We start from the raw sequence: 23,409 nt of genomic DNA, 5'->3' as shown, positions 1-23,409 counted from the left end.
GAGTTTACAGGAATGATTCTCAAGTGCAGGTCTAATCTCTGATACAGCCATTAAATGACTTTGGTGGACATCTGTCTTCCAGCTACATCATACACTGATAAAGATGATACGAGTCTTACAAGTCTGTCTCACTCAATCCTCTGGAAGGGTTCTTATCACTATTGACCCATTGCACGTTGCTACAGTTTGCTTTAAGGAAAATTAGAGTGTTGAAAAGTTCTTCCAGTTTTTCTTCATCAACTGCCTGCTTCTGCTTTTGGATAATGACATTTTTATTGTATTTCTAGGTAACACTATGTAGCATATTTGCTTTTCTCTCGATGATATTCATCCAGATATATAATTTCTATTATTCAATCAGTTTTGGTGATTTCTTAAGTTTTTTGAAACTAAGATAATGCATAATTACCTTTGAAAAATGGCCAAAGTAGAAATAATAATTTAATTTTTAAAGAGATTAAAATACATTTACCTCCTCTAAGTTTCGTCTCCTGCACATATGTTTGAGGGAGTAAAAAATATTTTTCCATTTATTTGAACTGAAACAGCCTTATATAAGAAATAGTCCCAAAATGTAACTGAGTCAGTCATTTATGAACGAAAATTTTTGGTTAACAGAAGGCCCTATGCTCTCTGGGGCAACAAAGGACTCACTCACACATAAATAACAAGAATAAAAAGAACCACTTTTATCTGCTCTGCTATTTGGACTAGCAGAAGCTGTTCTTTGTCACAACAGTCTAAGAAAAAAATTAATTCTCAAAAGGGGAAAAAAGAACAGCTCATTCTTTTCCAATACTCACCTAAAATCTTCAGCTCGGCACTGGCATAAATTGTACCATATTTATTTTCTGCTAAGCACTGATACATTCCAGCATCTGAGACATTCACACTATGGATCATCAGAACACCATTAATCATCTCAATTCTGCTCTGTAATAGAATTTAAAAAGAAACAAATTAAAAATCATTATATAAAAGCAAAAAGGCACTGGAAAATTGCTGTGCTATTATCTTAAGGTGAAGTGACAAAATAAGGACCTAAAATAAAAGTGAGCAACAAATTTCCTTGGGCTTACCTTTTTCTTGTTACACAAGAAATTACAAGAATAAAAAGTCCAAAAACATTTGACTGTAAATATTTTCAGAGCATATTCATTATATTCAAAGCTTCTTTTTTTCTGTTTGCTTGTTTATTTGCTGTTACCCTTACATGATTTTTGAAAGCAGCTCATCCTGGGAACTTTAATGAGGCAAGAAGTCATTTGTGGGTGTAATATATCTGATGTTCTTCAAATATGTAGAAAATGTTTGGTCTCAATCATGGTGCTATTTTGATAAAAGCAGATATGAAAGATTTCTTGCATAAGTAAGAATGAAAAGATCCAATATCTTTCATCATTAGTACAAATTTCTTATTTGAAAGGCTCACTAGTAGAAAAAAATTACCACAACTGGAAGAGAAGGGCCATCAATAGCTGTTTATGGAAATGAGTATTTCATGGAGCTATATTATGAATAATTTGAACTGCTATAAAACAACTCTTAAGTTTCTTTATAATAGTTGTTGTAAGTTAAAATTGATAAGGCATAAATTGTTTGGGAATGCAGAGGAAACTGTGATAAAAAATTCACTTTGTTGTAAACCCCCACCCAGCTCAAAGTAGAATTTAATTTGAAATTTCAGAGCCTGAAGAAACTAATAGTTTGGAAAATCAGAGAACCAAAAAGTAGAGATATTTAAATTGCTTCATTTTCAGCACTTATATCTCCATCTAAAAAGGCAGAAATGAATAGAGTAACCTTATTTTCAATGCCTCACAGCTTCAAAAGTAAACTGTTTTTTATGTTTGCATAGTTGGTTGATGTTCACAAATAGAAATGACATTTGCTGAAAAGAAAGATATTACATCTTTTATATTCATAAATCCACTCTGTGAATTCATTTGCAAATATAGACATTTTCTCCCAGAACCAAACAGCTTTATTTTAATCTGGAAAAATAGATTAAATAAATTTACAAAGTTTTCTTTACTCTAAATAATTTGAGACTATAAAAGTGGAAAGGTATCAGGCAAAAAACCCTCATGATGTGGGATGATGCTTTGATGATTCAGTGAGAGAAACAGAATAAAGAGAAATAAAAGACAGACCATGCCATTAGTGGTCTTTTAAAAGAAAAAGAGAATTTTATTTATGTCTAATTCTAAAATATATCAGGTGACTATAGTTAAACACTTTACATTCTAAGAGTCTTATGTGGACCATTTTAATGGTCTTTGTGATGAGTTCTGTTACGTACAGAGAATAAGTTGAGTTGAAAACTTGACGGTCAACACACTTTTTATGCTAACCAAACAGTTATTTCTGAAGTACTTTTCAGTACTTTCTTTAACTGACTTCATCTGAGTGAGAAGCATCCAACATACAGTTGACTCCTTGTCTGGTGTACCTGTGGCCAGAGAGGAACTCCATTTTTCAGCCAGCGATATGTGGGCTTTGGCTTTCCTGTGGCCTTGCATTCCCACCGGAGCTGATCTCCGCTGTCTAATTGTGTATCATTAAGTTTCTCCATCCAGTGTGGGTAGGCTGCAAGAAAAAATTGCCATGTTAGAGTCAAAATGTATAAACTGGTAAGTCTCTAGCTGATGTGGAAAGACCTAATCAATTAAAAAGCTTAAATTAATGTCCTTTACAAGACTCATCCTACTCTCAGAACAAAGCACATAAAAAAAAAAAAAAAGGCCAAAATCAAAAGGGAGAGTAATAAAATTAACCAAACTCCAAAACTTTAAAGGAAATGCTGTAATGGTACCAGGTAGTGTGCAGTAACATGGCCAAGAATAAAAAACCTACCTGATTTAATAAAGTCAAATGGATTAAATTGCAGTACTATATGTTATTGGATTCATTATTCCTGAATTTAAGATGAATGTTTGGTAGTCACAATAGAATATTTAGTAATTTACAAGACCTAAGTTTTTTTAAAATTCTAGTAAGGAGGTTAATTGTCATAGACTCTGTTTCATGTAGTTTTCTCGGTCTGCTAGGAAATCCTTATTTATTTAGCTAGGAGTGACTGGGAATTTGGTAAGGTATTTGCACATATTTCTGTTAAAGTGTCTTCAGTTTAATTCTTATTTCAAGGGAGAAAATGCTTTTAACATTTTTAACCACAGAACCCATGAGATTTCCAGCATGCATCAGGAACATAAATTACACAGTAAGTCAATCTTAAAACAGTTTTTTTAAAGGCAGACAGTTGATAGCTGTATATGTGATCACTAGTACCTAAATTTCACTACATAATCCATCAAAAAACATAAACATTTTTTGCAGAGAAGTAGAACTTTAATGTGGCAGTCAATCAGATAGCTATTTGTAGGATCTTATAATATGGAAAACATTATACGACTCAGTGAGAAACTGAGCATTGATATGCAGAAATAAAAATGTATGCTTAACAGCCAGCTTTTGGGTTTTCATACTGCAGTCATATCACTTCGTATAGCACAGAGGATGATAGATGAAATTAATTAAGGATACTAAGTGTTGATTTAGGGTTTTTTGTTTGTTTTTTGTTGTTGCTGTTTGTTGTTTTTCCAAATCGTAGTGAATAAGTTGCTAAAGGGCCATCATTGCTAAAGGGATGTAAAATTCTGCTTGGTATGAATAGAAGTCCAGATCTGTCATAACAAAGTCTCTGCTGCAAATGACAGATAATTGATAATGTACTTAACCATGAGGAATTGAGTTTAGAAATAAATCTTTGAATCTAGCTGGCATTTGACAGGTCACCAATCAAGGATGTGAGAAGATATGAAAAGGCATGACAGGTGACTAACTGCTTCTAGCTTACATCTTGTGCATGGATTATAAAGAAAGAGAACGAGGTGTCTATCATTCCTAAGCAGGGAATAGTCTGCTTCAGAGTCCCAGACCAGACATTTGTCAGAAGTTGGAAACATATTATAAGAAGAATCACTCATTTCCTTTTTGGTAGAGGAAAACAGAGAGATTGACCCAGCCCCACTGCCAAATCCAAGACAAAAACTCTCTTCTTCCTTATTCTTCTCATTACAGTCAAGGAAATGCATGAAATTCTCTACATGTGCTCTGCTGTTCTAAATATCTTCTTTCTGAAGTCATAACAAAGGGTCCCACAAAAATCTGCAGAAAGAAACAGGTTTTGGGAGTTCCTGTTTATTTGTTGTCTGTTGTCCTAAAAATATAATTCAATTGCACTGCATAGTTGCTGTTCTCTTTTTGAGTGTTTCAATATGTGGAAAGGAAGCACGCTGAGAAGCAATTGTTTCCTTTGAAAACGACAACATTAATATGATTCTGGAAGAGGAGACAGTTGAATGTGTAACAAAAAAAGTCATAAAAGACAGCCAGTGGTACCATAAAATCATGCAGTTTCAAAGAGGAACTAAACTGTTCCTGTTTATATTTACTTATTTTCAGTATTTTGCTTTTCCGTAAATTCTACTCTTTGACCCAAAGCATATATAGTCTCACATTTCTGTGTTGAATTGAAGCTCATCATGAACCAGAGTGTCCAGAAATGACTATGCACATTTTTACACTGAAACAAAGCTGCCCCAAGCCTGGCCGCAGACTTGTCCTCTTCAGAACTGCTGTTCCCTACCTTTTGTCTGTGTCTGTCTTGTTAACACAATCGTGGCACAGGTTTTCTTCTGAAACTACAAACTTGCAAATCACAGTGGTATGACCGATAGGTCAGAACAACCTTTTTCCATTAGCTGAGGTATTTCTATGCTAGATTTTCTCCTCATAGCCTAAATGGCCTTTAGAGCCACATTTTTCAAGCTTGGACTTGCCATCAGTGAAGGCAATGACTCAGATTCCCACCCCTTTGAGAATAAAGTAGCAAAGCAATAGGTACATGTAGCTGGAATAGAGCTAAAAGCATGATTGAGAGAAATACTGTTCATCATTTTTTGACTTCTATTTCTCTCTCTATGTATTCCTTACTTTTTCATAGAGAATTCCCTCTCTGCTTATTAGCAAGGGCCACTCTCCATAAAATCATAACACTTGTTCTAAAATCCTATCAATACTTTTAAAATTGAAGCATTTAACTGAATGTACAACTTATAACTCAATGTACCATTTTTGGGTCTTTTTTAAACAAATATATTTTAACATAACCCTGATAAAAGTGTATGCAAAGAAGACTTCATTCCATAATCACACTTTATTTTAATTAGAAAATTTAACCATATTTCAAAAGTAACAAGTCCTTTTCTTCTTCTTATAAATGTAACATTCATCTTAGGAAAAAAAACAGGTGTCTTCCTGTTTTTTAATCTGTCCAGTGAACAGTTTTGGGGTCACTGGGAGAAGGATGCATTTTAGTGTTAGGTAGTCTTTATGGGTGTTGTGCCAGAGCTTTATACAGTGCTTCTGAGACTTTAAAATCACCATCCAATCCTTGATTTATTGTATGCTGCCTTTCTGCATCTGCTTATTCAAGGATGTCAAAATGTTTTACAATTTAAATTGGCAATAAATCTGCAATCTTACAGGCTGGTTTTTAAATCTTCTATGAAAAATGAAATTAAGGTCCAGAAAATTCCAATTATTTCTCAAATTTTTAAACAACTTTTTGTCTTAGAGAAAATAAAACCAAAATTTTATATAGACAAATGACTTGAAATGATGTCCTAAAATGTGAATGAGTACAGAGTTTGCAGTGAAAAAAAAATTATTTTCCTGTATATGAGATTAATTGGGAAGAGTAAAGTAGGAGAAGCATATTGAGGAAGATAAGTGAGAAAGTCGAGATAGAAAATTTAAAATTAACGTACAATTTTGGCTACAAAATCTCTTCTTTTGCCAGTTTTACTGTGTGGCCTAATCTATAATAGCAGGAGTGGACTTTTTTCCTCATGCAGTTTTTATAAGGAAGTAATTAAAATAGATTTTAAAATCAGTATGGTCAGTTACACTGCATTACAAAATATTCCTGCCCTCAGCTGCTTGTTCCATTCTTGTGTTATGGCAAACCTCCCCTCCAGCTGTGAGGAGGGTACTGCTGTAGTGCAGGATGAGGGAACTGATACAACCAAAAGAAAGATGGCCAAAAAATGTGTTTCTATAGTCTCTTCACATCACCACCCCCTGCTGATCCTGGCACTAGTGAGTAGGTAACAGAAAAAATCCCAAAAATGTAAGAGTGAAAGAGGAGCAGGAATTGCACAAACCAGTGTTTACCATTGGGAAAATGCTACTAGCCAGAATTTGTGGAGAAACAAAAAGGTTAATGACAAGTATATCCACTCACATTTTAATTTTTGTGCTCTCTTCTGTGAATCTGAGCTTGAATAAAAATTCACAGAAACTTACAGGATGAGGAGATCACTTGGGGGAAAATCACACCTCTCAAAATAGGTTGCAATGCAGAAGAGGATGTCTGGCATTTTAAAAATGATATTTTTAATGCCTACAGCTGAATTTCTGCTAAGTGCTGAGACTATAATTTTGTGAAGTTGTCAGCATCCGAAACAGCACTTTCCGAACAACATTCGAATTGTCAGCTGCATCAGGCAGTCATGGTGTATCTGGATTGTAGCAGCAGGTAAGAAATGGAAAATCACTAGTTTGTGATTAAATGTGACTAGACAGGCAGACTGGGTGTCCTGGGCATTCTCCAAAATATTCTGTGGTGACCCAGATCAGATGCAACTGACAGAATGAAGAAGATTCAAACAGACAGCGAGTGAGTTCCTACAGAGATATGTAAATTGTGAGGCTGCGATATGACACAGCTGGTCATACAGACTGCTCTGAAATTTTACAAGAAACCTCTGGTGAAGAATGCCGGCCTACACCTGAATTTCTGAGCCAAAGTAATCGTTGTCACCTGGAGGAATAAGATGTCAGTGAAAAGACTGAGCCTACAAGTAAATAATTCATGTTGACAGTTGTTACAAACAAAAGGTACAGCAGAAGAGGCCATTTCAGATAATGCCCCCAAATCCTGCAACATCAGCTGTCAGCAAAGGAAGCTGAGAACTTTGTGAAGTAACATTTGGCTAAATGTTGTGCTGGTAAATACCTTCTTACACAAACCCTCTCAACACTTCTGGAAAGAGTTGCCAAGGTTTGTGGGTCAGTGAGACACTAGTACTGTCTTCAGGATCATTGAAGGCTGTGGGTGGCTCCATGGGGGACTATTTTATCTTGAGGCCAAGGAAAGGCACTTGTAGGGGGCTAGTAAAGTCTGTTCTTCTTGTCCTGCTGTATTGGAGGTCACTGCTGGTATTGTCCATCTGAAAGCCCTCTGTAACCTTTTCAGACCTTGCTGCCTGCTAATGCAGATAGGTGAAAATATAATAGTCTCACATATCTGTTAATAGAGGAATGAGACAGTATGAAGTGAACTCTCTTCCTTAAACATTAAAGAAGTTGTCGTTACATTATTGCAAAAAAGACCAATGAGCTAAAATTGTGCTCTATCCCATAAAGGCAGAGACTCTAAGAATATAGTTCAGACAATGGTGAAGAATGAAAAATTCATATTTCTATCTAAACAGAACAGGAAAAAACTAACGTTGTAAATATTTTCCATGGAGTACCATCTTTATTTCTGCTCAAAGCAAAAGGTCAATGAGAGATGAAGAACTGTGTAGAACACTACATCATGTTTGCTGTCATTTTATGCCAAAGATCTGCATGGTGCTCTTGAAGAAATCATCTCATTTTATAGCATCTTAGCTTCTCTCTTGAAGAAAACATTTTATATTCTTTTAACTCTGAAAGAGGGAAGCAGAGATAATTATAACACCTTTATAAGCTGCTTCGGCATCTAGTAGTTTCACAGCTCTAGAAAACAGTTAGGAAGTGTATCAGCTGGGATATACCTTATAACTCAAATTAAATTTTTTAATTTCTAACATTTTAAGAGACTTTGTAGAAAAAGACCAGCTGCTAAATTCCCCTGGCCCTCAGGTGCCTTGCAGGAGCTGGTATATTTTCATGGGAGTAAATTATAGTAAGAATTTGAGAAATACCAGTTGGGTATTGGCAAAGTAGTAGGCATAGAGTCAGTGCTGGGTTTGGATTGCCATTTTCAGCAAAAGTATTATAAAACCTTTGCTGCAAGTGCAAGATGACAAGTCTGAAATTAAATGAGCAGACTGTTGTCTTAACCATCACATAATTTTTCCAGCATATAAAAAAAATCGAAGACAAAAACCTGCCCTGGGCTCTAGATGGGTGAGAATGGAAAGCAAGGAAAGAAGCATGATCCAGAGATATGCTGGTACTCACTAAAATCAACTGAGTTAAGATAAAGACACTGGAAAGTCAGAGGAGACAGAAAAATTGATTATGGACCTGAAAATATTTACATATGTGGAAAATAAATGAAATATAGGATGCCAGTCTATAGTTATTTGATGAAAGTGTGTAACAAAGGCAGAGAACTCTGTATAGTTAGTAATGGGGAGAAGGCATTAGGAGCCATGGGCTGAAATCAGGAAAAGAAAAAGAAAATTGATTAAGAAGAAAAACTCCTTCTTACACATATCCACCAACTTGAGGATCTATCTAAACTGTAGCAATTCAACTGGCTGTGATGTTAGAAGACAGAAAACAATTCCGTTTGAAAGATTTGTTGCATAACCTCCTGAAGCAGGCCTTTCCTGCTAAGTATTTAAGGTTTAGGGTTCATGGAATGATAGAAAGTAGTGTAGCTTTAATTGATTAAAAGTAGTGGGACTCAAGCTTACATGTGATATATGTCAAACTTGGACTTGTAAGTATTCATGGTATGTATTATATAGGCTTTTGTTTCTAGACTCTAGAATGCAGCAACAGTATGATATAGAATTCATGGGGTTTAAAAAAAATTTTTATTTTTGGGGTTCCTTTTTTCTTTTCAATGTGAATCATGGCTCAGTTTTGCTTTCATGGTCACTCAAAAACTTTTTTTTGAGTCTTAGACAGAAAACGTTGAACACTTTGTGAAAATCATGGAAATCGTGCATGCAATTGAAAATTGAAAATTGAGAATTTTCTGCAAAAAACAAACCCTTCTTCAGCTCTCACTCCAGTAAAATGACCATGACAAAGCGTACCCAAGTATGGCATAGGTAAAATGTTAATAAAAGTATGATAATAATCCTAAAACATCTCTAACATTGTTTTCTGATAGATATTTCATGTTTAGGTTGCATGTCATTGTTATATCAGGTGTAAAAGACATAGACTTTTAAAATTACAGCTATACTCTTTAATTAGAAAATGAAACAAAACAAATCCCATATGGAATTGTATTTAAGTCAGTTCTTCGAAGGAGTCAACATTATTTATGTTTCAGACTTTAATGCAATACTAAGGAATAAAAATATTTACTTTAATTTAATACTATTGTTGGTATATAGGGTATACTCAATATATCAAGGTATCTTGTTTCTACAGAACCTTGGAATGCTTCATGTGTAATCAAAGCCTTAAGCATGGACAAAGCATTTCAGGATAATACTGTGTGCAGTTACACTTACTGTATACTTGTAGCTGTCCTCTGAAGACATTTCTTCCACGAGAGTTTTCAGCCTTACATTCATAAATTCCTGAGTCCTCTAGCTGCACATTAGGTATTTCAAGCACAGCTTGGGATTTTCTCAGACGGGCTTTACTTGGATTATGACCATTAACTTTCCTCCAAGAGATTGTTGGAACAGGGCTGAAATATTTAGTAAAATTAATGTTAACACTCTTTGACTATTGAGAATATAGATTCTGTTATCTGGTAGTTTAAACACTTAATAATCTAAGTAGCAATAAAATGTAATCACAATTAAGGTTCGTATAATGGTTGATATACCTCACTTTCTATAGGGAATCCTTGATAAATGGATTGCTACATGGAATGTGTCTCTTTCATCCACAAGGGAGGCTGTTTTTATTGAGATCAAGTAAATCACTTGAAATCACTCTCTAGAGTTACTTTAGCATTCTATGTTTCACTCCTGAATGCTTCCACTCGATAGGTCAAAGAAAATAACAGCTTCAAAACTTGGATGGATTTAGCAAATTCTAACATACCCCAGTTTTCCTGCAATGATACTGCAGTGCAGATCAGTCAGTGAAAACATCTATCTAGGTGGGGAATTTCAATACCACACTTTCTTGGATAAATTAATATGCCCAAAGGTCTGGAGAGTTTTTCTTACAATATTCTTCAAGTTACAAAACTGGTTGTGTAAGAAGACATGTTAATGGCACTGCTGTTTCTGTCTCACAGCATTATGCTCTTGCTTGTGGAAGCAGAAGGGTCATTTACAATCATACCCAGGAAAGAAATGGATTAGATAATGTTTGCACTCATCAAATTTTCTTTTTAGCCCAAACACTCATCAGACATTGTGCACCCAATGGGCCTTATGGTACAGACACACATTTTTCTAAATATGGCAGATATTTAAGAGGGGAAAAAAAAGAAAAAAAGAGAACTGTTAAAAAATATTTGATTGTGAGCTGAAAACCAGACTGCTTCAGGTACTCCACAAGAAGCTTGGAGGACACTATAACAGAAAATGGAACGTTTTGAAAAAAATATTTTGTATTTATTTCAAGTCTAAGCTTAGATATAAACGCAAAATCTTGTGGCAGTTTAGATGAGGAAAAGTACTCCATAATAGTTAAAATTCAAATTCGAATTCATTTAGTTTAAATTCAAAAATGCTATGAATTTCAGTCATGATTTGCTGACTTTCACTTGCTGTAAGTGTATGAAATTTCATTAAGAATACCACCTTTCCCTCAGTATTTCAGGGTATCCAGTTTGAGACACAAAAAATAAGTATATGACAACCAAGTTCTGGTTATTCTTCAACCAGTTAGAATCAGGCTGTGAGTTACTGCAGTTGTACTCAAGCTTGCAGACAAGATGCTCCAAATTCTAGTGCTTTATAGAGATTAAGACAATCCCCAAATTGGTAGTTGATTATCAGAAGATTTGTCTAATTTTAACTCCTGAGTATCACATATCACTGAGTTTCATTGAGCCTATTAACATCATTACCTTACAAAACCACATATAGTCCAATATGGAATTCATTTTAATATACCAGAAAGAGAAAATTATTATTTCCCTTATCCGTTTGCTGCACTGATTAATTAACCTGATGAAATGAACTTTATTGTGAGTGTGTGTGTATTCACCTCTGAGACACGCTCCCTACAATATCTTGCTATCTTTGCAAAATGATCTTTTATCAGTGTCCCCCAGAGAAGAAATACATGTATGAAGCATTTCTTTGTTTCTCCTCGCTAAACAAAACAGGCTGATCTCTTTTCTTTCCAGTACTCCCATTATGCATATATTTTTCTTTTTACAGACATTTGTGGATCATGTGATGTGTGTGGATCATAGCTCATAAGACCTGTTTGGTTTATTTTTCCCCTCTATCACCACAGAAGCTGCATAGCTTTCTCATTTTTAACCTTAAATTATTTTCTTGATGACTGATTTCAAATTTTGGTGTCCTGTAGAGTTGGTTTGAGGACTCTTCTACAGCTTGTATGGTTGTAATTTACGAAGTTTGCTTCCTATTAGAAGTTATTTTACATAATTTTCAGTTAGAAGATTAAAAGAACTTCCCATTCCTATCTGATTCAAGTACTTCAATATGTTGACTTTTAAATGTGAAGGATAAATAGGATATTTCTTTCTGAGGCACTAATAAAAATTTCTGTCTTAGCCCCACTAGTTATGATATTCCTTTCACATCCTTAGCTACATATTTTGATTTGCTATACTTTAACAGCTATATCTATATATCAGATGTAGTACAAATAACAATCTTAGTTTCCTTTCCCCCCCTTCATTAGCCCTCGTATTTAATTTCTAATCACACACTTCATTCTGATATTTAAATTTAGACTCTTTCTTGAATGACTTGTGGAGAATTTTGCAAGTTTTCTGTTTGGCATTCAGCTTTAAGGGTTAAGTCCTTGTATGGTTGTCTTCTTCTTATAGGAAAATAATTATGTCATGATTCCTGTCTTCAAAACAGCCACCATGGGCAGATAAGGGTTTCATTGACCATTATTATTCAGAACACAGGTCCGTGCAGGAACTCTTTATGTTGGTACAGTGTAATAGTACTCAGCAGCTGCTGCTTTAAGACTGAAATAGTGCAGATTGTAACACTGTAAGGGTGTTATGTTTGCTACCTATTGATGGTTAATTTGCCTTCAGCCCTGCTTCCACTAAAATCAGTGACAAAAATGCTTTTTCTCTATTGTTGTGGAGGAAAACAGGTTCTGATGAACAGAATTAGTAAAAGGAATTTTTTTGGTAGTGTGCATTTCTGAGAAAGAGTCAAGAGCTTATAAACCATGAAAATTGTCTCATTTAGCTGCTATGAGATTATTCTGAAATTCTTGTATTTGGAAAATTTCCTTTAAATTGTATTTAGCTAATTTTTTAAAATTTGCTTTTGTGTTTCCTGCAGCAAGCAAATGTGTATAACATGGCAAACACAGAGGAAACTGGTAGTCGGGGTCATATTTTAAAACAACTCATTTCTTCATCAGTATGAGGTAGTAAGTGGAATTTTTCAAGGAGATAAAGTTTCTTTAGCTGGGCAGATTTAATGATTTCAAAGGAAAGTACTCCCATATTACAAATCAGTATTTGCAGACAACTTGTGGTTCTGTTTAATGAAGCTTATTTTCCTTGCATAACTTACAAGTGACGCATGAATTTTACATCTGAAATAAAAATATATCGATGCCTATTTCTCCTCTGTGACTTCTGTGAAAATGAAATGAAACATGAGTGAGGATGTGAAAGAATAAAATTGTGTGACTGTTCTAGAAAACTCATAAAATCCACCACAAAAGCTAACTAACATATGCACACTTTTCATCTTTTCAAATGATCCATTTTTAAATGATAGCTTTTTGAAAAATAGAGCAACTGCAGAAGTATTTCTAGAATTAATATGAATTTAATGTAATAGCCATAATTATTGAATCTTATCACCATTATAATCCATTTTGATTTTGGTCTCAGCAGACATTTATGGGAACAGAGTTTCCTTGGTTATTGTAACCCTGTCCACATTCAACTCCTGTAACTAAATTGATTTGAGCTTCAGTTGAGTTCAAAGACAAGACTTCTCCTCACTTTTGGATAAAAATCTTCTGAATACTACTGGTAAACCTTAGTACCACCAAGAAAAACCCTACTTGAATTCATAAATACTATCATTAAACTTGTCATTAATCTAAATTGAAATAAAAACCCTAAGTGGTCACTGGTGAGTGTAATAGATATTACTGTGGGCTTGTACGCTTTGAATTTGAAGAAAATATGAGTTATAATTTTACCTTTGCATTTACAAGAGATTATAAGAGTCAGTTTTCAGCAGTATATTATTTGGGATTCCCAGCTGTTGAATTAGCTGGGAATTCTTCACAAGTTTCAATAAAATACAGAAATAAAAATGTTTTAAAAATTGGAAGCAATACTTCTTTCTTTTAATTTCATATGTGGGAGAATTTCATTACATTCCTAAAGCACATATTTATTTTGGGAAAGGGATGAGGGAGAAATAAGAATAATGTCTGAATTTTAAAATACCTTTTCCATGGATCTGAGCTCCTAGTATTTCAAGAATATATTAAATAGGAATGCATAGATTACTTTTTCTATATTTGGTTGGTACATATTGATGTGATATTTTGAAATATTTTATCTTCTACTGTAATTTCAATTCCTCTCCACATCATTTTTCTTTACCATGCATCACTGTTCTGAGCTGTGCCTTCAAACCCACAGGTTCACATCATAATACGTCTTGAAAAGCTCTGCATACCTATGGAGACTTTATTTTCTTATGCCTTCCTGTCTTGCACCTGTGCTTAATATCTTCTAATTATTACAGGATAATTATGAGGATTAAAATGTTGAGGACTACAATGAAATTCTCTCTGTCAGATGCTTTCCAGGAATGCCCATCAACCATTCACATCTACCTTTAGAATGTCCCATATAAATCTGTTCAGAGTTTTATGAGACACGATAACCACTTTTCCTTTCATTTGGTTATTAAAAGATACTTAGGAAAAGATACTCATGAAATATAGCAGCAGTGAATACGGTGATTTAAAAATTAAAAGAGAATAGAAGCAAATAGTGATGAGCTTGAAGCCAGTGTTCAGGAACAAGTCCAGGTCTGCAAGTCACTTCAAGAGACATCTATGATTGTGCTAAAAAAGTCTGCTGCATATATGAGTGTCATATATTAATTTTGGTGTGCTTTCCCACCACTGCTAGCTTGTTCTTTATGGCCCAGAGCAAGGACAGTGCTTGCTTGGCTGTATATCCAGCTCCACATTTTCTTCACACTTTAAATTATGGCACGTTAGAGCATCTCTAGCATCTAAAATTGTGCCGTGTATAAAGATGATTCATTATCTATAATGATTTATTATTCACAGTGAATTATACTCCAGAATTTCTCTTTACTCTCTGATCAGAGCCTAAACTGCTGTCTCAATCTTGACACTTAACTATTTGATACCTAAACTTAGATAATGTAGCTGTCCAATATCCTGAGTTAGATGATATAACCGACAATTTTGGTGATTTAATTTTTTTTTCAACATTCTTAAATTTGAGTTAATCATGAACAAATGAGTCACGTGATTAAGGTGTAATCAAATGAGAACAGAAGAACCACAATAGGCAAGGTGTTGGTTTGACAAGTAGTGAGCAAAGAGGAAAAGTTATTCCACAACCTTTTGTGTTTGCATTTAAAAGTTAGGTAGTGGGGTTTACTCTTGATGAAATCACAACAGCATAGGTAAAAATTTAATACAAAAGAGCTGAACATCTCCTATGTATTCAGTGTTGTCCTCACTGCAAAATTCCATGTTATATTTAGGTCATCATAGTATAGTAGATGCTATTTTTATGGTGGGATTGAGGAGGTATTGAGCTATCATGTCTGTTTAAAAAATGATGGAAATAAGCTCTGTTTTTTCCTCAGTCATCCAGTAACCATTTTTTCTAGTCTCTGTATCACACCCTACCTCAGCACGTGGCTGGGGTCATTCTGAAGTGGACATTCTTCTAGAAAGTATTAAAGACATAACAGCAGGCAAATTATCACCAGCCTGTGACTTGATCAAGGCTGTTGAGAAGACAATCTGAAAAATCTTGAAAAGCAAAAGACATATATGATGTCTGCTGTGTTAGTATAGGGGATAATTTATGAAGAATCCATGATTTTAAGTTAGAGACAAATGCTTTGGAGAAGAAAATTTGTTTGAAATGATGACACGTGTTTGGCAAGTGTTCATACAGTAGAACTGTGTTTATTTGTTTTGTGTTAAAGCTATTTTATAATTGAAAATTTGTGTCATTTTTCTCTGTTCCAGACCTTGTCCAGGCAGAATTTCTGTAGCTGGCACATTAATCTAGGAATTCCTAACTGCTGTACAGATACAGCCAGCGTATGTGTACAGATCCAGGAGATCTAGAAGACTAGTTAGAATGAGTCCAGAAATCCCAAAAATCATGAAATACCATCAATCATGCTGCAAATGTAAGCACAAATCCAGTGTGTCTGGAGAGTGCAAGATGGCTTTTGTGCTATAGTATAATATGCATTTATTTCTTTGTGGGAAATCCTGAAGAGAAACATAACAGTGGTAACTGGCGACCTACTCTCGACAAATGCTAGAATTTGTCTCCTTCTGATCCTTTCAGACTCTGACACAGAGAGAAAGCCTAAATATATGCTTCTGGATAGTAAGTTTGGAATGCAAAAAAAGTGCTTCTCCATTTTTAAACCTAAAGCAAGGCTGTGCAAATTACTGAACACAGTTTCTAGTAACATTTATAAATTTTCTTTGATGGTTCTGAGAGAGAAAGGGAAGGGATTGGTAATATTGCTTCTTCAAGAATGACATTCTACTGATGGGGACTTGCAGTTTGGTAGGATTTTTTCCCCTATTTCCTTATGTCATATGGTAAAAGCAATCAAATCTAATTTTTTAGATTTAGAGTGAAGCAGAATGAGGCCTGGGAGTGCTACTTGAGATTTATCAAAGGATCTTTATTACATTGCTATGGATGACTGCAATATTTGTTACAGTATTATAAAGTCTATTCAAGAACAAGTCCACTTAAAAGAAGATAGAAATAAATCCAGCCTTTTATCCAAAATACAATCTGGCTCTACCACCTTATAACATAAATACTTATTGAGCATGAAATAAAACTAACTTGACATTGATGAAGTCTTAGAAATATTTATTTGATATAAACAATATGTGCTATCAAAGGGGGGGAAAAAAGGGAATCGTGGATCTATTTGTGTCATATAAACAAACTCAGCTTGAAGATGTCATGCTCATCTTTAAAAAGCTTCCTCTCTCTCATCACAAGTTTATCTTGAGGGGAAAGGACATCCTTACTTATAACACCGACAGATGTTCTGCAGAGAGTGTTCATTTCCCTGTTGCAATTGTTTTTTATTTGTAAACTTTAAAAGTGGCTTCCACACCTTCCAACTTTGGCATCTGATAGGAGAAACAAAAAATTTTTCCTGTAGTGAGAACTGGTGTGTAGGGACATGGAGTAACATGATACTTTGTCCTATGGAACTTAGAAACAGGTATTTCTATATCAGTTTTTGTATTGATTGTGCAGTTTCATTTTGGGCAAATAATTAAACCAGACTAATATTCTATGGCATGGTTTCTCTGTTTAAAAAAGAGAAAACAGATAATTCATGTCTCTGTGACCTGTAGATGAAAAATATAACATCATGCTGAAACTTGGTCTTGATGGTAGAGGCAAATTACTACCTGTGAACTTCTACACTGTGAACTAGCTTAAGGCTTGAAAATATTGATTTACTAGCATACGTTGTTCTCACAGTAACTCTCCTATATGTAGGAAAAATATTGACTATTTGAATTTTATATATATATATACACATATATATACACATACCAGTGAAAATTATGCTCTATTCCCATGTTTATACCAAATAATACTCATCTGCTGCTTGCCGGCTTGACCATTCACTCATGTCAATGCCCCTGGGTTTCAGTATAGTGCAGTTAACAGAGGTTAACTTTAGGTTGGTTCTGAAATACCACCAGTGCATTAGCTCTGCTACTCTTTAGCATAACACCAGGGCTGAAGCAGGATGTGGATTCATGCTGATAACAAGAAGACTTAGGTTATAAAAGAGTCTGATCCCAGAACAGAAATCCTCATGAGACCTTTTTTGACACTAGATTACTGGGAAGGGGTTGGGTTACAGGAACATCTTGTCTGGTTCTCTTGACAGTTTGTAACAGGAGATGCCTCCTGCCTGGTCTGGAGGAAGAATCTTGGAAGACCTGTTTGGAAACATTCAAGACCACTAGGTAATACTGGATTTGCCAAGATAAGCCAACAAGAGGATAGAAGTCAGAGAGAAATATATGGAAGACTTGGTTCATTGTTTTAACTGGTGGTCTGAAAGTAAAAAGCTGCATTTTACAGATATGAAAAGGAGAGAGGGTTGAGGTTAGTCCTTTGAAGTTAGGAAACAATGGTGCAACGGTGCAATGCTAGAATCTTCTATTCCCCTGTGTGGAGAGACCAGATGGATAACTGCATGTGCTAGATAGAGAAGTGTGCAACCTAGATCTCTGTTACTCATTATAAAATTATTGTTTGTGGACTTCTTGTTCCTGGCAAAAATCACATATGATTATGTGGCAGAGGAAGAAAAGAAAGGAATCAGGTACTATGAAACCTCTGACCAAAGATGCATTCCTGGGTGCCTTTAACTTTCTTTTCTGAAACTGTTCTCTTCATCATTACATTATTTACTAGACACAGACCAGATCTCACTGAAACAGCCCTTTAAAATGTGGACTTGCAAAGTCTGTCTTTTTACACCTGCAAAATGATTTGTACTATCTAGAAACATGCTTCACAGCCATTACCCTGTGTCATTGGCTTAATGAGCCACACTAGCAAAAATAACTTCTTCAGAAACTTCATGCAATTCTCCACAGTTACAGTCAAATGTTCTTCACCAGACCACAAAGATTTTTTATTTGGCCACTCCGATCTTTGCTTAGGTATTATATTCACTTATCCAAACACATTGCTTTTATTTATGCATATTGAAAAATATTTAGTAAGTTCTCTCTACATAGATTAATAGAATGGTTTGAGTTGGAAGGAAGCAAAGATTATTGAGTTCCAGCCCCACTGACATGGACAGAGACGCCTTCCTTTAGATCAGGTTGCTCAGAGCCCCATCCAACCTGGCCTTAAACACTTCCAGGATGATGCATCCACAACAAGTATGTAGTCTGTAATGAAAATATTGGTAGTGACATAAAACAAGTAATAGCATTTTTAATGAAAGCTTGAAGATCAATTAGGAAAGTCTGAAAAAAGAAAACCAGGCAAAGAAGGTAACAAGAAATACTATATTTAATGGATTTAAAACTTTGAAATATTTTTTAATCTGAATTGATTCAGAGTTCATTGTTTGAAGAGAACATTTTGAAAATTTCTTAGATTAAAAGTTACTAAATTTCATTAACTTGTGTGACTTAAACATGTGTAGCTTCACCTTCTTTTTATTTTATTTCATTTAGAAAACAAGATTTTTAAATGGACTACCAGGTGAGTTCTTGCAAGCCATACTACGAATGGGATGAATGTTTACAACTGAGCTATAAATCTCTTCCAAAGAAAGTTAACAGTAGTATTATTAAGGCAACATTAAATATGACAACATAACCAATACGTCTATCAAAAGAGCCTCATCATAATTCACTAATAAAAGAATGTAAATATTGTTAATTTATTCTTAGCATTAACTAAGTATATTTCAAACCAAAAACATAGTTTTGACATTACCAAAGTGAAATAACCTAGCATTTAAAAAGAAGGTTGGTCTATTACGTGTATATTACTATTGAACAGAAAAAACACAAGCATAAAATAGTCTTTCAAAAATACAGAAAACCAAGCAAATAGGTCATAAGAAAATATTTCTTTCAGCACTGTTCTCTATTGATTCTTTTGATTCAAATATCTATGTTTTGATCTATGTGGTTAAAAAATAACTATAATACAAAAAAATGGATGCATAAAGCTTTTTTTTTTTTTTTTTTTTAAGGAAAACAGTCCTTTTGGCAGTCTACATGGCCCTTATTTTAAAAGCAAAGATTGAAAACTCTGGTAATCTACAATACTGCAATATTCCACATCCTGTAATTTGTTTTAATGAGGAATAAAATATGATTACTCACTCAAAATTGGCTGCTGGCACTTTCATAATACAAATTCTATTTTTTTTTTCTGACTAGAGCCAGAAAACCAATGAAATGTGACTTTTATATGGAAAATAAAATAGAAGTCTGGTGTAATGCACAAACAAAAACGCACTAAGGAAAAAGGCTGGAGTGTGAGGGTCAGAAAGGGTGTGTTCATTATACGCAATTTAGAATTAAAAAACCTGTGTGAAAGAGTGAGAGTAGAATTATTTGAAATGGCAACAAGAAGACAACTTAGAGTTATATGCCAGGAAGACTAATAAAGGGAAAAAAAGAAAGATATGTTTCTTACACTTGAATTTTTCTTGCTTTCCTCTGAGGCCAAGGGTTTGGGCTCATGGAAGAGGGCAGGAACTTAACAGCTTTTCATGCCACTTGGACAAACCAGTCCTGTATCATTGCTCAAACTATGAAAACTTGTTCATTTTCAGGCTTTTAAAAAAACTTTATATTTCCATCTGTGTCTGCTTTTAAGTCCTGTATTTAAGATAATATTGTTAAAATTACTTATGACACAAGTGTTCTCCAAAGTCAGGAAGTGCTGAAGGATGCTTAGATGGCTGTCACTGATGTGATTCAATAATGAATATGTCATATAGTGGGCATGGAATTTAGTGTCCTTTTGCATATCAACAGCATTGATTTCATCTCTTTCTAACAGGGAGCTAAATGAGACCATCAGAATTATTTCTTTGAATAAAGTACATGAAAAAAGAAATTAAAGAATGGACTAGTTGCCTCTAGGTGTTCTTGGAAGAAAAGTCAGTAATATTTGAGAGAACATTAAAATGGCAACCTGCTGTCACAGAAGGCAGTATCTGAGAAATTGCATTTCTGGAGCAGGAAAAGCCAGGAATGCTGAAATTTGTGCAAAAGTGTCAGGCAGGAAAACGAAATCTTCACCAGAACTTATCTGAAGAACAAGGTCATGATCTGTCTTCCTGATTTACGTAAAATGTCTAAGGTCTGATACTTAAATGAACATAGAAAATCAGGATTATCCGGACTACAAACAGAAACCTCATTACCCATTAGCTCATTTATTAGTTTTACAAAAAAATTAGCTTGTCTTTTTGAATAAGAGGAGACACAAGGAGTGAAAACTGTGTTACTCAGAAGCAAACATTAACACACTGCTGATTAGAATTATTTTTATTAATTTAGATGTTTTGAAATCTTCCATTCAGATTTTTCTTCTCTTTTTCTTTTCAGTTATTTGATTATTTTAACAATGTTTAATGTAAATACTAATCAGGATGCAACAATTCTGCAAATTAAAATGATGTATTTCTGTTCTTGTGAAAAGTTTAAAATAAATAGAATATGTTAATACACTGTTATTGCCAGTGGTTTTTTTAGCACATTTTTAAAAAAAATATGATCCCATGTTATGTTAGGGAACAAACAAAAATTCAAGTATTTCTAATAGAAATTGCATAATTAAACGGGTGGCAGAAAATATATCCGTATGCTATATATAAGTACATATATGAAAGATACATGTAACTGAAACATAAGGTAGATGTGTAGGTAGATGTGTAGATGTGGCAGTGAATATATCTATAAAAGCAACCTTGGGCCAGCATATATATCCAGCACAAAACATCACTAACTGCAAAATGCCCACTCTGATATATAAGCAGTAAATTTTATTTGGTTCCTCTGTTTGTCACGTCTTCTGTTAAACCTCAGCAGTAAATCATTGATTTATGCAGTGGTTTCTTAGCCAATGACTGATGCTCATCATAAGCAGCATTATCTAGTACAAATAAGATAATCTTGAGATATTTCACTCTTGCATTACTTTGAATTCTTTAGCAACTACAAAGTCTATTTGTAAGCAGCATCAATAACATAATATTTTCACTTGTAACTGAACCAGCTACATGTTGCTTGGGTCAGAATAAAATCCTTCTCAGAGAATTTTTCTCTGTCAAGCAATCAAGATATTTGACTTTTGTTTGAAGACAAAAGCTGCAGAGTTTCAATTTATTTAATTCTTTCAGCCATAGTGACTGGCAGTTCTAAATAAACACTGTTAATAAATGATTAATCTGTAACTAAAGACTAGGCTCTTCCTGGAATATTTGCCAAATGCCTACTTCAGGAAATCTCACTGGAATGTCTGTCATTCTTGCAATTACGGTGGAGAGAGCAGAGTGTTTCAGACAGCTAAATTAAAGCATGAAAAATCAGCAGCATGTTGGTTTTGAGATTGTAATAACCCCTGTGTTATTTACAATAAGAACTCAAAATATCAAGTTTCAAAATACTAAATAAAAAAGAAACAAATTAGTTGTTGATTCAGTTTAGTAAATGGGACCCATGGCAATCTAACAAGCAAAAACCCCTCTAACAAGGCATCAGGAATAAGAAACGGGGAAAAAAAAGAAAATTATGAAAATGAATAGGAAATTTGATGCATTTCTACCTCTCACCTCAGCCTCCAGGTTTCAAATGGTGCCTGAAATGTCATTCATGTAATTATTACCATATCAGGTTGAAAGCAATTTCGGCTGAGCTGATTTGATTATGCATTAATGGCTGGGAAAAGATAAGGAATGTGCATGGTAAAAATACCTGCCCATTACAATAGCAGCAAATGGGGTCAAGTATCTTATTAGATAACCTTAAATTCCTTGACCATTCAGGTGGTTTTCATTTTTTGTTTATTAAAGATTAACACTAAATAAAAAGGAGGAAATAACCTAATCAAAGCCTTTCCTGTCAACTTCACCTTCATTTTTGAAAATGATTGAATCTTTTTGAGAGTTTACTGAATCTCATGGTGGTGAAGATGGAAGGTATCAGAAGCTCTGTTTCTTGCCTTTCAGTGATGGTTGCGAAGGACAATGTGTGTCATACCTCCTTTTCACTGGAAGGTTGACTTGTAATCTGTCAGCAACTGCAATTTAATTGCAGCAAAATGAAGAAAATAAGAAGTAATATGCTTCAGCCATAGCCAAGATTCTAAAAGGGCCTCGTTGCCAACTATTGACTTGACAGTGTCTCTGACAGGAGAGAACCTGGAGCCATCAGCTTCTACAGAACAGCCCTTTTACTCATTTATTTCAGCATCTCAGGGTATCTCTCCATTTATTGGTCTTCTGTCCTCTGTCACGTACCTCTTTCCTTATCTTTACTATATAAAACATAAGACTTGTGTTTTTCCCTACAAAAGTTCTTGCCTCACATTTGTTTTCTAAACTACTTCTTACTTTTTTCTTGGGAATGAATTTGCAAAAGCTGCAGTCACTAATGGCTCCCTCTCTGTGGCCTATGGTCTCCCAGCTTTTGTTTGGACTAGTTTGGCTATGTCCTGTTTCTTCATCAACTTCACTGAACCTAAATAGATACAACTGAAAAACTTTGTCAGAATTTATCTTTAATTATTTTTGTATACTTTCTGTTGACCTGCACACTGAGAGCATCTCAATATTGGTCAAACATGAAAAACCAGCAAGAAGAGAGTAAGTTTCAGACATATATCATTCAGTCAATAATGAGGAACTGTTAAGAGAAAAATCTGAACAGAAAAAATCCAGTGACCAGTGACACATGAAGGTCAGAAAGACTATAAAAACATTTAAAAAGCCCTCTCAGGTAATAGAGACAGGCTTTGAAAAGTCACTTTGGAAAACCAGACCTGCCAAGCAAGCTGGAGGAATGATCCTCAGGAAAACAGACTATTGTCTTAAAACTCCGAACCTCTTATGTTTTGTTCCTCTTTAGGTAAATAAGTTAGAAGAATTGGTGTGTAAGATACAGTATCTCTCAGACTAACTCTTTTATGGAGCTCCTCCAAATGAGTTACAAAGACAAATCCTTCCCTTATTTTTAATCAAGGCCAGGCTGTAAGAAACTTGTATGTGTCTTGATAAGCCATGAACTATAAAAGCAAGCAGTATATATGATATTTAGCAGCATAACTTTGGAGACTAGGGGCAAGATGTCCAAAAGGAACACTGTTATGAAAAGGAACTGAAAAGCATTCAATACAATGGCATTTTTTTTCAACACACCACACAGAATTTGATGAGGTATCTTGGAAAGAATCCTACC

At 34.5% G+C, this 23,409-nt stretch overlaps 1 protein-coding gene across 6 annotated transcripts in view; it reads right to left on the bottom strand.

Moving 5' to 3' along the window:
• Window positions 1-23,409, bottom strand: part of CNTN5 (contactin 5) — a 618,861-nt gene that overhangs the window by 122,099 nt on the left and 473,353 nt on the right. For all 6 annotated transcript variants that reach the window (XM_048294601.1, XM_048294603.1, XM_048294606.1 and 3 more), the window contains 3 exons: window positions 9,534-9,715; window positions 2,453-2,589; window positions 804-933 (listed from right to left, as the gene is read on the bottom strand). In XM_048294601.1, the coding sequence (XP_048150558.1) occupies window positions 804-933; window positions 2,453-2,589; window positions 9,534-9,715 (449 nt within the window). The remainder of the gene's footprint in view (window positions 1-803; window positions 934-2,452; window positions 2,590-9,533; window positions 9,716-23,409) is intronic.

Source organism: Corvus hawaiiensis, chromosome 2, assembly GCF_020740725.1.
Source record: "Corvus hawaiiensis isolate bCorHaw1 chromosome 2, bCorHaw1.pri.cur, whole genome shotgun sequence".
Lineage (NCBI taxonomy): Eukaryota > Metazoa > Chordata > Aves > Passeriformes > Corvidae > Corvus > Corvus hawaiiensis.
This window is presented reverse-complemented; position numbering and strand designations above follow the sequence as displayed.